This window comes from Gopherus flavomarginatus, chromosome 9, assembly GCF_025201925.1.
Source record: "Gopherus flavomarginatus isolate rGopFla2 chromosome 9, rGopFla2.mat.asm, whole genome shotgun sequence".
NCBI lineage: Eukaryota > Metazoa > Chordata > Testudines > Testudinidae > Gopherus > Gopherus flavomarginatus.
In genome coordinates, this window is record NC_066625.1 from 50,097,748 (window position 1) to 50,112,223 (window position 14,476).

A 14,476-nucleotide genomic window follows, 5' to 3' on the forward strand; every position below is an offset into this window, starting at 1 on the left:
GGCTGACAGCTTGTGACCACCGCCCCATGTAATAACCTTGTGACCTCCTGAGAGGTCCTGACCCCCAGTTTGAGAACCCCTGTGCTAGATTTTATCCCAACTTTCCCTTTCACAGGCAGGACTGAAACACAAATGCCCCATGATGATATCCTGAGACTGTGTGTGTGAAACAAAACTGGTCCTCCTTCCCAGCATCTCTCTTATGCATACTATTGTAAAAATGGCAAAGATTAAACCTCCTTACCCCAATGGGTTTATTGGCCCAGAGTAACTGATAAGAAACTACTTTGTAGGCAAACTTGATGGGTCAGGTTGCTGCAGCACCATGCAGGGAGACCTGGGTATCTGCTGGGATTGTTCAATGGTGTGAAGGGGGTAGGAGTGCAGGTATCACTGCTGTCACAACCCCTTGTGGCTGGCCGTGACACTGCAGCTTCGGAGGTGGTGGTCTAATGTGCTACAACATAGTGCTGCAGTATTACAGCTGATGCACACTGCAGGAAAAGAAATGTGGAAGAGTTGTTGTAATCCTGGTCAAATAACCCTTCCTAAATGGTTGCCCTGGATTGAACCTCCACTTTTCATCTTAATATCTGGGTTTTTTTGTGTTTTTTTTGGGGTGGGGGTGATGTGTCAAAGTAAACCTCAAAAGAGTGAATTAAATAACTCCAGCTAATGGTATTCTTGAAACAGGATTCCAATGTTGATAAATTTGAAACTATTACCCTATTGATGGATGATGAACTTCGTAGTTTACTATGCCTTTTAGGTAGAATTAGCTAGAATACTGTACTATGCCCTACCTTATTCTGTACTTCCTGCTTTGTTTCAGATTAATACCAAACACCTCTGGAAAACAATTCTTGGTTTGGTTCACATATATGTGTTTTCATATACTACCATTAGAGCCATGTCCTCGGATACAAATGTGTGTACTTTTAACTGAAGATAGCAGTAACCACACTTCTTAATTACCCTTGCATTTAAGGGAAGATCAGTGCCATATCAACCCAGTTTGATTTCTCAAGTAACTCTGAGCTACTGAAAGGGGGAAGTGATTAAGCAAATTACACTTATTTCTAGCTGCAGCTACATGCTGTAGAATTTGCAGAAAGAAGCTTGGATTCGGAGTTGCAAAGTATTTCAGTTTAGTGTTTCCTGGGGTGCAGGGGGTCAATCAGACTGTGGGAGTAAGGGTTGAATCAAATGGAAAAAGGAGTATTTGCCACCTCCCACACCAAGAGAGCTGGTAGTATCCTAAATGATGCTAACTTCGATCAGTATATGGCTCAGACTTGTTAATGACTTAGTCATCTCTTCATTGCACAGGCAAGCGAAGGCCCCTTTTGAATGTGTCCTTGGTAGTCATCTGTACTTCACTAAAGACTATGGTTTAAAAAGAAACCTTTGAAACATGTTTGAACTGCTCTTTTTAGAGTCAGATTTGCATGAATAGTACTTTTGTTACAAAGCATTGGAAACTTCATTGCTGTCATCTCAAGTTAATAAAAGTAGAGTAGACTTTTAAAATGGTCATGGCTCTGGCATCCCAGCTACTTTGGGATAGAGTATCGCATAACAAAAAACACTGCTTATGTTTGTATTGCTTAACAGATTCAAAACGCTGTACAACCCTCTGTTTGCACAATCACTGAAACTTAGCGGAACAATTATAACTTCATCCAGCTTCAAGAATCTTAGACTTGTATCTGGTTATCTACAGCCATACATCAAGGGAAACTGAAGTGCAGTTCACCTCTTGAAATCAAGAAATTTTATAAACAGACCTGGCCACTCTTCCTGTAGCTCTAACCCTTCCCCCCCAAAATAGTGTTTGGGCCATGCTGGGGTATCAAGATAAACCTTCACTAAAGAATTGAAAAGATATAGAAAGGCTCAAACATGGTTTAAGAACAGATTTTGGGGTGGAGCATAATGCATCTTGAGACTAACAGTTCTCACTCCCCCTCTTCTGTTGTGGCTAGATAACTGCAACAAACTCAAGTTATTCCAGAAGAAAAGTAAACATACTGTGAAATCATAAGATACTTAAGGCTATCTTGTGTCAAAAAAGATCCTTCTGAATTTTCTAGAGATGAAATCTACAAATTCTGGTGAAAAGCTGGTGGTAAATAAGGCAGTCAATTTGATATTGCATTGAGGCAATCTAACATCTAAGAATGCATTTAGTCTATATCTGTGTGCCTCCACTCCTGAGTAAAACACTTAATTTGGGTCACCTATTTACGTATAAATAAGACTTGCTGCTGCCAGCAGGGCAGGAAAGAGACCATTCTTGATTACAGAAAATCCAAAGCTGAATCCATTTTGCTAAAGCTCTAGATGTGTGGTCAGGATAAATCACGTGGGTGTGTCCTCTCTTTCCTGTCCTCTGGCTTAAGAACAGGCTACTGTCCAATTCCTAGGAGAGGCTATATAATCCCACCTCCTGTGGAAAAGCAGCAGAGCTTAGGTGCAGTGTGTTGCGATGGATAGCACGTAGGAAGAAATAGAACAGCAGTAGTGGCTAACAGCCACTAATCAATGATGTGCACAAAAATCTAGGAGGGATTTCAGTTGTATGCTGTTCTGACTGCATCTATAAATCCAGCTCGGGTTCAAATCTTCACTCTACCAATGAATCTGCTGCTTTTCCTTTGAAAGACATCACTGGCCTTGTTTGCTGATAGCATGGGGGGGAGAACTCTTGGATTTTTCTAAAATGCTGCTTAATTGTAGTTGCTGTGGTAGCACATGCAATACAGATAAGCAGTGCTGGCATGTTATGCCTGCACCAGGACTGCTAATTACTTCTTTATTGGTTATATGATCTCACTATCAGCGTCAATCTGACTCATTAATCAAACCTGTAGTGAACTCGATTCTTCAGGGATGCAGACTGAACTAGATCATATGTTAATCTGACAGCTAATCCATTCTCATCCAGGAAAAGTACTGATGTCACAGACACAGCACCAGTGTGGCCCTCCCACCTATCCTTTCCAATCCCATTAATTTGTGCTTTGAAAATCAGGGAAACATTAGCATCCCAAAGCTGCTGGCTGAATGTCTGTCTCTGAGGATACAAGTTTAGAATCTGCAATTTGATGGTAGCTGAGAAAGGTGTTCTGAATCAGCTGGGTTAAGCAGAAATTGCTAGGTGGTCCTGAATAATCTGCAGTATCTGTCATGCTGGCTGGAGTGGTTCATTAGTGACTGCCAACCTCAGGGCAGAATGTCAAAAAGTAGGACAGACACCCCAAACTGGTGGTATGTTCTATAATTAGGTATCACCAGCCCAATAACACAGTGATCCAGGCACTCACATGAACAGTCTTACTACAGTCAGACAATCCCCATGGGCACTCTAGTCTGTCTTGCCACCCAGGCAAGGTGGGTAAATGGTCACTTACAGTTAAGCTCACACAATATTCAGGTTGCTCCCCGTCACTTACTCTCAGATCAATTTGTACCTTAGATCTCATACCAAAGACAATCCTGTTATTAACTAAGGATTTATTAACAAGGAAAAAGCAGTGAGGCTGTGTCTACACTACAGCACTTATAGCAGCGTAACTATAGCGCTTGTGGTAGAGAGCTCTAAGTCAGTGGCCTGTCAGCTTAAAGCTACCACCTCTTGCAGAGGCCGGACATCTCAACAGGAGAAGCTCTCCTGTAGACATCGTGCTGTCTACACCAGCACTCAGTTCGGGATAATTTACATCACTCAAGGGTGTAGGTCAGTGGTTCTCACTTTTTTTTTGTATTGGTGACCCCTTTCACACAGCAGACCTGAGTGTTGCCCCCTCCCCCCTCTCTAAATCTAAAAGCATTTTTAACATATCACTGTTATGCTGTAGGCAAAGCAAGGTGTAGAGTTATTTACAGGTTAAAGCAGGCAACATACAAGCACAAATGAATTAGTCTTAGGTTCCTAAAGGTGATAGGTGTAGTACTGAACCCGAGCCCACTTATTCACTGACACTTTAAAAACCTTTGCACCCCAATCTGGGTCTATGCTGGTTATGCGATATGTATGTATCTTTTCATCCTTGCAAATGGTATCTGTAACCCCCCATAACCCAAGCCTGACCCCAGATGTACAGTACCTTCCCTCTCAACCTGCGTATATTTCATTTCAATCATTTACTTTAATAAAATTTTTAAATCTGTCCACTGCATGTCTGTTAGGGCTGACTCTGGGGAATCTTTTTGTTTCCTAGCTCCAGTCCTTTGAGAGTCCAAACAGCAAAGAACCATTTCTTTTTGTGAGCATTTTTATATGCCCTTCCCCCAAAGTTCAGCCTGATCTAGGGCTCCTGCACACAACTCCTTCATGGGTGAATGGGGCAATCAACAACGCTTTTGTCCTACAATGGCCCATTTAGTTTTGATAGTCCTTCTTGATGGGCAAAGGAACCACTCTTCCTCCTTGGGGTAACAAGTTCACAGCCAGCATCTTTGCAATTTAAATACTACTTTGTTGCATGAGATACAGACATTACAAATAAGATTAGTGCTTGCAGCAGTTTATAGAGTCTAAACATATCGTTACAAGTCTAATACCTGTCTTGAACAATATTAATGTACAAGTGAGCTGGTCTGATTTCCAAGTATGAGTTTGTCAGTGCTCAGCTGATGCCTACAGCCTCAGCAAGAGCTGGCACCAGGTTTACCAGTGTCACAGAAAAGATTGCTCCTTTTTGGTGGCCATCTTACGTAGTTATATAATAGTATAGGGCTACCCTCTGCAAAAGCTATAGGACAGTGGAACAGTATTTTCTGCTGATCAGAAAAGGAGTTGGCAGACCCTTCTTAAACGTATAAACGCCAGAACTAGGTTTGTGTTGTAAAAGAATTCTAACTTGCTTTGGGATGGAGGTAAAATTGCTTAAAACCTAGGAGCCCCTTTCAATCAAACTTGATTCATAGGTTCTGGCTCTCTAAATATGGGTAGTAAACACTTTGCTCCTGAGGGATTGGATTCCTAAACACACCACTAACTCATCTCAGTTCAAACATGTAAGTGCATCTTGCCAGAGACATATGGGGCTACGCTGTATAATAAATTTGGGATTTACAAGTCATGTGTCCTAATGAAATCAATCTGATTTCTTCCTATCTTATAAGATCCTCATTGTCTTGAGCAAGCCATGCTCCTTTGCATCTTACATTATTTTAGAAATTTTTGCAAAATGCCAAAAATTACTCTCAAATCTTAACCTGCAGCAGAGTTCAGTGAATGTTTTGTAGGAAAGCACTGTAATTTATAAGCAGAGAAGTGCAAAAACATAGGGCAAAATATTGCAAAACTAAAGCCACTTGCAGGAAAACAGACTGTTTCCATGTTCTTGACGGTGCTTTCCTTTCCACCTCCAACTTTCCGGCCCAGAAAAGCCTTTGATCACTATTTCTGACTTTTGAAAAGATTGTCCCTAATGGGATTCTGACTTCAAATGGAACTTTTTTTATTAAAGCAGTAATCTTATCACAGAGTGAGTGTGAAATACAGAAATTTAAATTAGTTTGTACATGACTGTTATGGGTTTTCCATGAGATGCCTTTAACACCCCCCCTCTTTTTTTTGAAAAGCTTGTGACTCATTAATAGCCTGAGAGCCAGTGTACTATCAGTTTCCATCTCAATTGCTCATCCCTTGTACAGAGCCAGATGAGATGCTTCATATTGGTTCCAAAATTGTCTTGCATTCAGATAGTCAAAGTATGCAGCATGCACTTTTTGGTGTCAATGAGCATGGGGAGAACTTTTGCTGCTACAGTTCCTTCTCATTCATTTATGAGAATATACATTATACTACTCCCTAATGCATTCAGCGATTTAGACTGTACAAGGTGCTACATAATATAAAGGTTTTTGCTTGAATTCTTCAGAGGCATGCACCTGAAATCTAGCTTGTGATGACTGGCTATGGAATATTTGGAGTGAACTAATATTAAACCAGCTGCGTCTTAACTGCTCCCCTTCTGCAAATCAGTCTTTCTTCCTAGTAAGATCCAAATATTGCTCCCCCCCTCCAGAAGTTATTTCCTGTCTTAAAAAGTCAGGCTAACCAGTAGGAAATAATTAATTAAACAAATCCATCAGAGGACCAAAAGTAGCCTGATCTGGAAGTCTGACACTCTGTGTTCATGTGTGAAATTGCCTTTTCAGGGAACTCCTTTGTTTTTAATATCTAGAAAACTCTTGCATAAGAGTGGGAGGAAATGGTTTGATATGAAGGAGCTAATGTTTCTCCTTCTGTACCACCTCCTCATGCTGCTGGGAAACATTAAGCTATGTATGCTGGAATAGCCATGTACCTTAATGTAACCTTGCAATGTTTCTAATATGGGCAGACTTTCATGTGCCTTCATTTCTACCTCAGTGAGTCAGCACCTTCCCATGGGGCTGGATAAGAGAATACTTGCCAGGGTATACTAAGGTTTTCAGTAGCATATGTCACTGCTGTAAGTCTGACTCACCACATCCTCATTATGATACAGAGCTGCCTTGCGAGAGGAACTGCACGTAGATGCAGAGAAATTGGAAGGCCTGACTGGCAGAGGTGGGTGAGGGAGGAGCTAAACTTCCTGAGTGAACCATCTTAAAACAGCATGTGCTCTCCTGTGATGTCAATGCTTAATATGTGGTGGAAGGATCATAGGGGATATTGCTTCTGCGAAGGGCTGTAGGTGTAGTCATAATGCTCAAGTTTATCACAGTGCTATTCTAATGGTCAGGTAGTGTCTCCTTCAGACACCCTCAGCTTGATGGGGTTTTATGGCACTAGCCTTAATTTGTATGGGGGTGAAAGTTTGTATAGGTTCTCTGTGTGGTGCAGTATTTATTAAACTTAAGCCTATTTAGCTGTTCAGACAGTGTTGGTTTTAAACTCCTACAGGATTAATCCATCATGTTGATTAGGCACTTGAGTATAGAAGAGGCTTCAGCTTAGAAATGAACCTGTTGAATTATACATCAAGGTGCATATTATCTGTAACATGACTGGCACAATAATAATGTTCACTATGGTATAACTAGTACAGCCTGTAGATACTTGAGGGCAGAGACAGGAAACTGGTTGAGGGAGTAAGGATGAGGGAGCAGCACAAACTATGGATGTATTTTGGACCAGCTATAGCAAAACTACAGTAGTGGTCAGTCTTGCTGTTGCCTGAGTCCTCAAAACTGATCACAACTGCAGGAAGTATTCCTAGGCTTAACCCGCAAGTATCAGCATTCCTAGAACTCTGCAGTACGGTGACAACACCTGTGCTCTTGCATAGTAGCACACTTGAAGACTGGCCTATAGGGAGGGGTGTGAATTGTTGAGTGCTCCAACTGCCCCATGTAGATCCTGTTGGCATGAGCTAAAAAGGTGCCAGTGTGTGTTGTCCTGTGGAATACATCAACATGCACTAAGTACTTTTTTTGTTTACACCAGCAGGGTCTACGTGGAGCAGTTAGAGCACTCTACAATTCAAACCCTTGTAGCCTGGACTGCAGCATCATGTAGCCCTAAGGAAGTCTAGTGTTCTGAAATGATTGGGCCAGGCAATGTTTGCTTATTATACAAGAGTCTGGCATATCTAACTGTGGTGCCATATAAATGAGCCCTTGAACAATCTTTACTATGGTACTAAGCAAACTTGGTTCCTGGTCTGATCAGTTAGGGGCTTCCCTTGGGTTAATGTTACATTACTATATCTGCAAATCCATACACTTGTCTGGTATGCAAGGAGACAGAATAAACTGGCCATAGAAGACATTAATGTTTCATTTCATAACAACCACCTCCCAGCAATTTATCAGGCACTGTTCCTAATCTTTTTGTTTCTAGTATTAGAGCTCCACACGAATAATTTGATTCAGTAACTAGCAGCAGCAAGCTCTGTTGATTTTACCCAAGAAATGATGTAAAATGGAATGTATATCGCTTAAATACTCATGCAGAATTGCTTACTGAGGCTTTTTTAATCTCAACCAACTCAATTTTCAGTGAACCGTGTATGAGACCCAACTAGGTTTTAGATTTACCTGCCTGTCTAAAATAACTCTCTACCCTCTCTCCTAGGTGAAGAATCTCAGCAACCATGTCTAAGCACCATGATGCTTTCATCCAGACCCAGCAGCTACATGCTGCCATGGCAGACACTTTTCTGGAGCATATGTGCCGCCTGGACATTGATTCTGAGCCAATCACAGCACGAAACACTGGCATTATCTGCACTATTGGTATGTGACTCTTAACATGTTGGGAGAAGTGGGGGGTAATTGCAGCTGTCTTCTAATATAAAATTTAAGAACAGCCCAAAGACTTCAGTGTTCTCAAAGATCTATAGAATGAATCATGGAAAAATGCAAATATTTAACTTCCTTATCTCTAAGATGAGGAGCATGGGTGAACTCATGAGTTTTGCAACCATATCCTTTTCTCAAGTTTGCATGAATCCTGGCTTCAGAAGTAAGAGAGCCTATCCACTACTACAAAATATAAAATGGAATTAGCCACTAATCACACCCTTCCTGCCTTGGAGACTGAAGCAAAAATACACTGTTGCTCTGTGCCCCAGTCTTCCTGCATGCTGCACAGTGATAGTTGAAGTTGCTTGCATTACAAACTTGTGCACAAACTAAGAAATGGATAGGAGTAGATTCTTTTAATGACAGAGAATTGTCTGTCTTTGTGTGCAGCTAGGGAATTAACTGCTAGGGGGTTGAATTTGTGTTATAAAGTGAAATGCTCTTCCAATTGAGGCTCTTCTAGCTATTATAGCTGGTTTTCTTTGCAGCATCGTTATCCCTTTTCTCCGTTAAATCTAAACTGGCAGATTGAAAATGCAGTAGTAAAGATCTAGTGTAATGCTATGGGCTGCAGACTTTGGCTGTGGGAGTAACATGCAGCCAGGGTTGAAGAATTCTTTTAATACTTGGGAATTTGAGTGTTACAAGGGCCCTTAGTTGGAGTGCAGTCAGTCTTTGAAGGTATCTCCATCTATCTTAGGGTTTGTATGTCTGAGCTAGTTTGAGACCATGCATGCAATTTCCAGGAGTCCAGCAAGCAAGGAGACGTTACTTCACAGATATTCAAATTCGTTTTACAATGTCTACGGCTATGTGTAGTTCACCCATTCCTACCTTGTGAAATAGCCCACAAACCTAGAACAGTTTCTGGTTTTGCATCTTTGCCTTTAAAAGTCTGTAACAAACTTAATCAATTGATAGTCAAACTGTGGTTCCTTCTAGGCCCAGCCTCCCGCTCAGTGGAAATGCTGAGAGAAATGATTAAATCCGGAATGAATGTTGCCCGTCTCAACTTCTCTCATGGAACTCATGAGGTAAGGGCAGAGAGAGTCTGAATAAACATTGTCCTGACTCAAGCAAAAGTGCTTTCATGGGGCAAGGTACTTGGCTGGAAGCTCGAAGCAGCACACCTTGGACCTTTAGGCAGTAGGAAGATATTTGTGATTTAAGTTATGCATTCTCTCAAAAGACAAATTAACATCCATATCCTGCATTTGCAGGTTCCTTTATGACACTTGGTACGGTGTCTTGCCACCAGTAATTCGAGAGGCAAAATGTGCGCAACAGACCACACTAAGCAAAGGAAAAATAGGATGATCTCTTCCCACAAAAAGATCTCATGCTAGAATCTTCTGTACCCAAACCTTCACCCTAAGAAGCTTGCAGGAGAGGTTTGCTCAGGCCTAACCTTAGTCTGACTTGAGCCCACCCAGACTGAGAAGGTTGAGTTGTTTTCAGACGCAAACTGACTTCCTCCTGAGCCTAGGCTAGTGCTGTTGTCTGCAGCATATCTGTTGTGTCTGCACAGCCTCGCTCCTGCTGGCCACCACCCACTTGTGTCTCCTGTGGAGAGAGAGATGTGCTGCACTGAAACGTCTCAGCACACTCAATCCAGCACAGCAAGGTGGCAGTGGCTGACAGGAGCAGGGCATGCAGCTGCTGCTGCACCCACTCCACAGGCAGGAGAAGGTAAGCAGAGATGATCTGAGCCATGCAAGTTATTTTTCCTCACCTGAACTCAAGACTCATGATTGGGTTCCATGGTGTTCGGGTCCAATTGCAGGTCTCAAGCTTGCAGTTCATTAGAGGCTGATTAACTTTGGTATTTACCATTTATGACAGTTTACTACACATGAGCATACGTTCCTAGTTAAACTACTAAATCGCTCTGATTCTTCCTCAGCTTCTGTCATAAAGCACCACTGTATCAAGAGGGGTCTGTTCTTACACTCCATTTTTTTTTCTTGCGAGAAAGTACTTTTAAATGTGCAGTCTGAGGTCCCCTGCTCTAAAGAATTTTCTAGTTAAATTAAATCAGCCTATTTGAGCTGCAATCTCTTATAATAGGCATAAATGAGAGCTTCTGGGAAAGCGTGTGTGTGTGTGTATGTATGCTTTCTTACAATCCCTTAAGTATGTTAGCAAATGCTAGTCAGTAAAACCTTTTTCTAAGGGTATTCTATTTGCTGCAGAGTCTGGATTTCAGTACTAAGCTAGTAGGTCACTGCTACTACCTGACAGCTGGCATACAGGTGACCAGTTTCAAGATCCTTGAAGCATGGACTTTGCCTTTTGGTTGCTGGTTGCCTCTGAAAAGTCTTTTTTAAAAAAAAAAATAATGAAAACTAAATCACTTGACTCATGTTACTATGTGTCCTTAAGTCCTTCAGACTACCACTTAAAATTAGGTTGGGTAGGAACAAAAACAAACATAGGAACAGCCATACTGGGTCAGACCCATGGGTCCATCTGGTCCAATATCGTGTCTTCCAACAGTAGCCAGAGCCAGATGCTTCAGAGGGAATGAACAGAACAGACAATTGTTGAGTGATCATCTCTTGTCCACTCTCCACTTCTGGTAGTCAGAGGCCTTAGGGACACCCAGAGCATGGAGTTGCATCCCTGCTCATCATGGCTAATAGCCAGGCCACATCCTCCAGGAATTGATCTAATTCTTTTTTTGAACCCAGTTATAGTTTTGGCCTTCACAACATCCCCTGGCAAAGAGTTCCACAGGCTTGTTGCATTTTGTGAAGAAGTACTTACTCTTGTTTCTAATCCCGCTTCCTGTTAATTTTATTAGGTGACCCATGGTTCTTGTGACATGCGAAGGAGTAAATAACACTTCCTTATCCACTTCTCCACACATTTATGATTTTATAGACCTGTTGTATCCCCGTTAGTCATCTCTCTTCCAAGCTGAAAAGTCCTAGTCTTTTTACTCTCTCCTCATTTGGAAGCTGTTCCATATCCCTGATTTTTGTTGCCCTTCTCTGTACCTCTTCCAATTCTAATCTCCCTTTTTGGAATGGGATGACCAGAACTGCATACAGTATTCAAAGTGTGGATGTACCATGGATTTATGTAGTGTTATCATATTTTCTGTCTGTCCCCTTTCCTAATGGTTCCTTACATTCTCTTGGCTTTCTTGACTGGTAAGTTCTGATATACTGACTCAGAAGTAATCAGGTTAGGGGTCGGCTGGAGTGGAATAAACTTCCATTTCTGCCTCAGCCACCGGTTTGCTGTTAACATGTGAATTGTATTCAGCGAACACTGATTTACTACTACAGAAATAAGCAGAGTGCTATTAAAGTGATGCATTTTGTTGTAGGCCATGCAAGTCCCTGTCTCAGAAGCAAACTCTTAGCTACTTCAAATAAGTCCTGGGTCTCTGCTTGGCTCACTGGTTTGCAGAGTTATGTTACCTGACCGTTATGGCGATCGTGCTCTGGCATTTGAAAGCACTGTTAAATTTATGTGAGGAATAAGATCATAAGAAATGCAAACCATTTGTTGTGGCAGGCAAGCCCCCTCAGAGTTTATATAAATAGACTAGATTCCTCTTTGTGACTTGAGATGTGGAAGTGATCCCATTCCCAAATATGGTTTCCCTGCAGTGATGCCCAAGGCCTCCATGTTGACTGTCCTTTAGCCTTCAAAATGTCAGGGGCTGTAGTTTCTATAGGACACAAAGTAAGCACCTGAAGCTATGTAACAACTTGGCTTCTTGCCCTCCCCTAAACTTTAAAGAGAACAGGGCATTAAAGTGAACCAGACACTGCAGAAACCACGAACATGCTGACTTTTAAAGTTATGGAAAACTGAAAAATCTAAGCATTGGAGTCAGTGGCTGGGCTTCTGACGGTGGCCAGAGCCAGAAGCTGCTCATAAGTTAATTTTCTTCTTTCATAATCTCAGCACTTTGAATAGTTATCTACCCCTTAGGAAGGCTGTGCTCCTAACTTGGATGGATGTATAGGCTAATGCGGAGATGCCAATCTTACGTATAGCGAAGTTCAGGCCACAACAGGCTATTCAACTCCCCATACGCATCCTTCAGCTCTTTCTGGGACTCCCATTTAATGGTGCCAAAATTGGTCAGGAATATTCATTGGGTTTGTGCATCTCCGTGCCTGTGACCAACTTGACGCCTTGTGTGTGATTTGAGTTACTCCCCAAAACTGAGGTTCACAAGGTTTACATACTCCTGAAAACTTGATTGTAATAAATGCTCTGAGGCAGGGGTAGGCAACCTTTCAGAAGTGGTGTGCCGAGTCTTTGTTTATTCACTTTAATTTAAGGTTTCGCATGCCAGTAATACATTTTAAGTTTTAGAAGGTCTCTTTTTCTATAAGTCTATAATATATAACTCAACTATTGTTGTACTAAAGTAAATAAGGTTTTTTAAATGTTTAGGAAGCTTCATTTAAAATTGAATTAAAATGCAGAGCCTCCTGGACCGGTGTCCAGGACCTGGGCAATGTGAGTACCACTGGAAATCGGTTCATGCGCTGCCTTTGCTCTAAGGAGAATGCTGCCTTCCAAGTTTGCCTACTTTCCTATGTATAGTCTAAAAATTGATGCTACTTTCCTGGCACTCTTTTCGCTGCATATTCTGCAGACATGTTTCTATTTCAGTTCTTACTTCCTCCAGCAGCTTCCAATAAAAGCCTCTGATGGAGTGTGAAACTTCATGTAAACATCACTGTAACAGTGACCAAATGCGCTGGCTTCTGCCAGCTCAAGTTGTCCAACTTTTAATTAACTAACTCCTTTCCCTCTAGTTCTTAAGGTTAAGGTCAAACTAAAACAAAGCAATATAGGGTCTTCCTGGGTGGGGAGGCTTGCATGTGTTAAGATGATAAAAAATCCTAATTGTTCCAAAAGTCTACAGTGAGGTCAGGCAGATCCATGACTGTGTGTTTGGACTAAATTACTGTAAAACATCTCATCTTGGGTACACCACCAAGATGAGGCAGGTGCTGTGCCAGTCCTGACTTTCATTTCTTGATCATGAAACTAAATCTGTCTTCTACCCATGGAACCATTTATTTTAATGTATGTACATGAATATCTAGTGTGAACAATAATCCCTTGCCCCGTTTAGTAGTAGACCTCTGTTCCCATCCGTAAGGGGGTTTTCAGTTCTCTATTTAAGGACGTTGTTGCTTCATATAAAATGCCACCTTCCACCTGCCTTCAGCTCAGTGTTTCCATAAACTTCGAGAATTCCTGAACACGTACGAGGCTTATGAGATCCCAAGGTTATAAAACCTGGAAAGATGCTGAACTGCCTGTACGTCAGACTTGCTACAAACTAGAACTAACAAACAAAAGCATTTTAATCTGTCCCGTGCTGCTGCGTGTGTTTTATGTGCAAAGGAGACAGCTAGACTCCTTGTTACATCTATCAATTTGTTTCTAGTCCAAGCATAGTCTTTCTGAGCGCCTTCTCTCCTCCAGCTGTAACCTGTCTTCAACAACTGTCTGTCAGGATTTACATAACCTTGATCATGAAAAGCTTTCTTTACCCAGTGTTGCTGTTTGATCAGGCTGAGCAAACAGTTTTTTATACTGATCATCTGTGAAGTGAAAGTCACTTGAGATAGCAAGGAACCTCTCTCAGAACCCAGTTAACTCCTTCCTACAGGTAGGTAGCAATACAACAGTGAGTGGGGTAAACAGAGTTGTATAGAAATTTCCCACATCCTCCTCAAGATGAATACTGTAGGCAGGGCCTGTGGAATACTGTGCCAAGCTGGATGTGAATTCTGCAGCAGCTTCAAACTCAACATGAAGTTTTGCACAATGTTCTATCCAACTTTATGCTATCCTAAACTATCTCTTGAGACCTTGCCATTTTTCTTCTGGAGCACTGCTGAAATTTTCAAGAGAGAGCTGGAGGTTCTTACATGTGGGTAGGCAGCAGCCAGATCTTTTGGCCTCTGGCGAGTGTGGAAGGCAGTCTGGGGTTGTGGCACTCAGAAGGCAGTTTGGGCCTTTAGGTTCCAGAGAGGGTTTTCTTTCCCAGTGTTGTTCTTCACCCTGGCAATTCTTGGCAGCTGAGCAGTCCATTGCATCCAAAGGTAAAGCATACTGGCTAAAAACTTCTGTTTGAAATGATTAATAACAAAATAATATTGATGCTTTAAACCATCCTTGGGCTTTC

The 14,476-nt window shown here is 41.8% G+C and overlaps 1 protein-coding gene across 3 annotated transcripts in view; it reads left to right on the forward strand.

Moving 5' to 3' along the window:
• PKM (pyruvate kinase M1/2) overlaps positions 1 to 14,476 on the forward strand; it is a 39,160-nt gene that overhangs the window by 1,463 nt on the left and 23,221 nt on the right. For all 3 annotated transcript variants that reach the window (XM_050968296.1, XM_050968297.1, XM_050968294.1), the window contains exons 2-3: positions 8,075 to 8,235; positions 9,247 to 9,338. In XM_050968296.1, coding sequence (XP_050824253.1) covers positions 8,094 to 8,235; positions 9,247 to 9,338 — 234 coding nt within the window. In that variant the 5' untranslated portion in view covers positions 8,075 to 8,093. The remainder of the gene's footprint in view (positions 1 to 8,074; positions 8,236 to 9,246; positions 9,339 to 14,476) is intronic.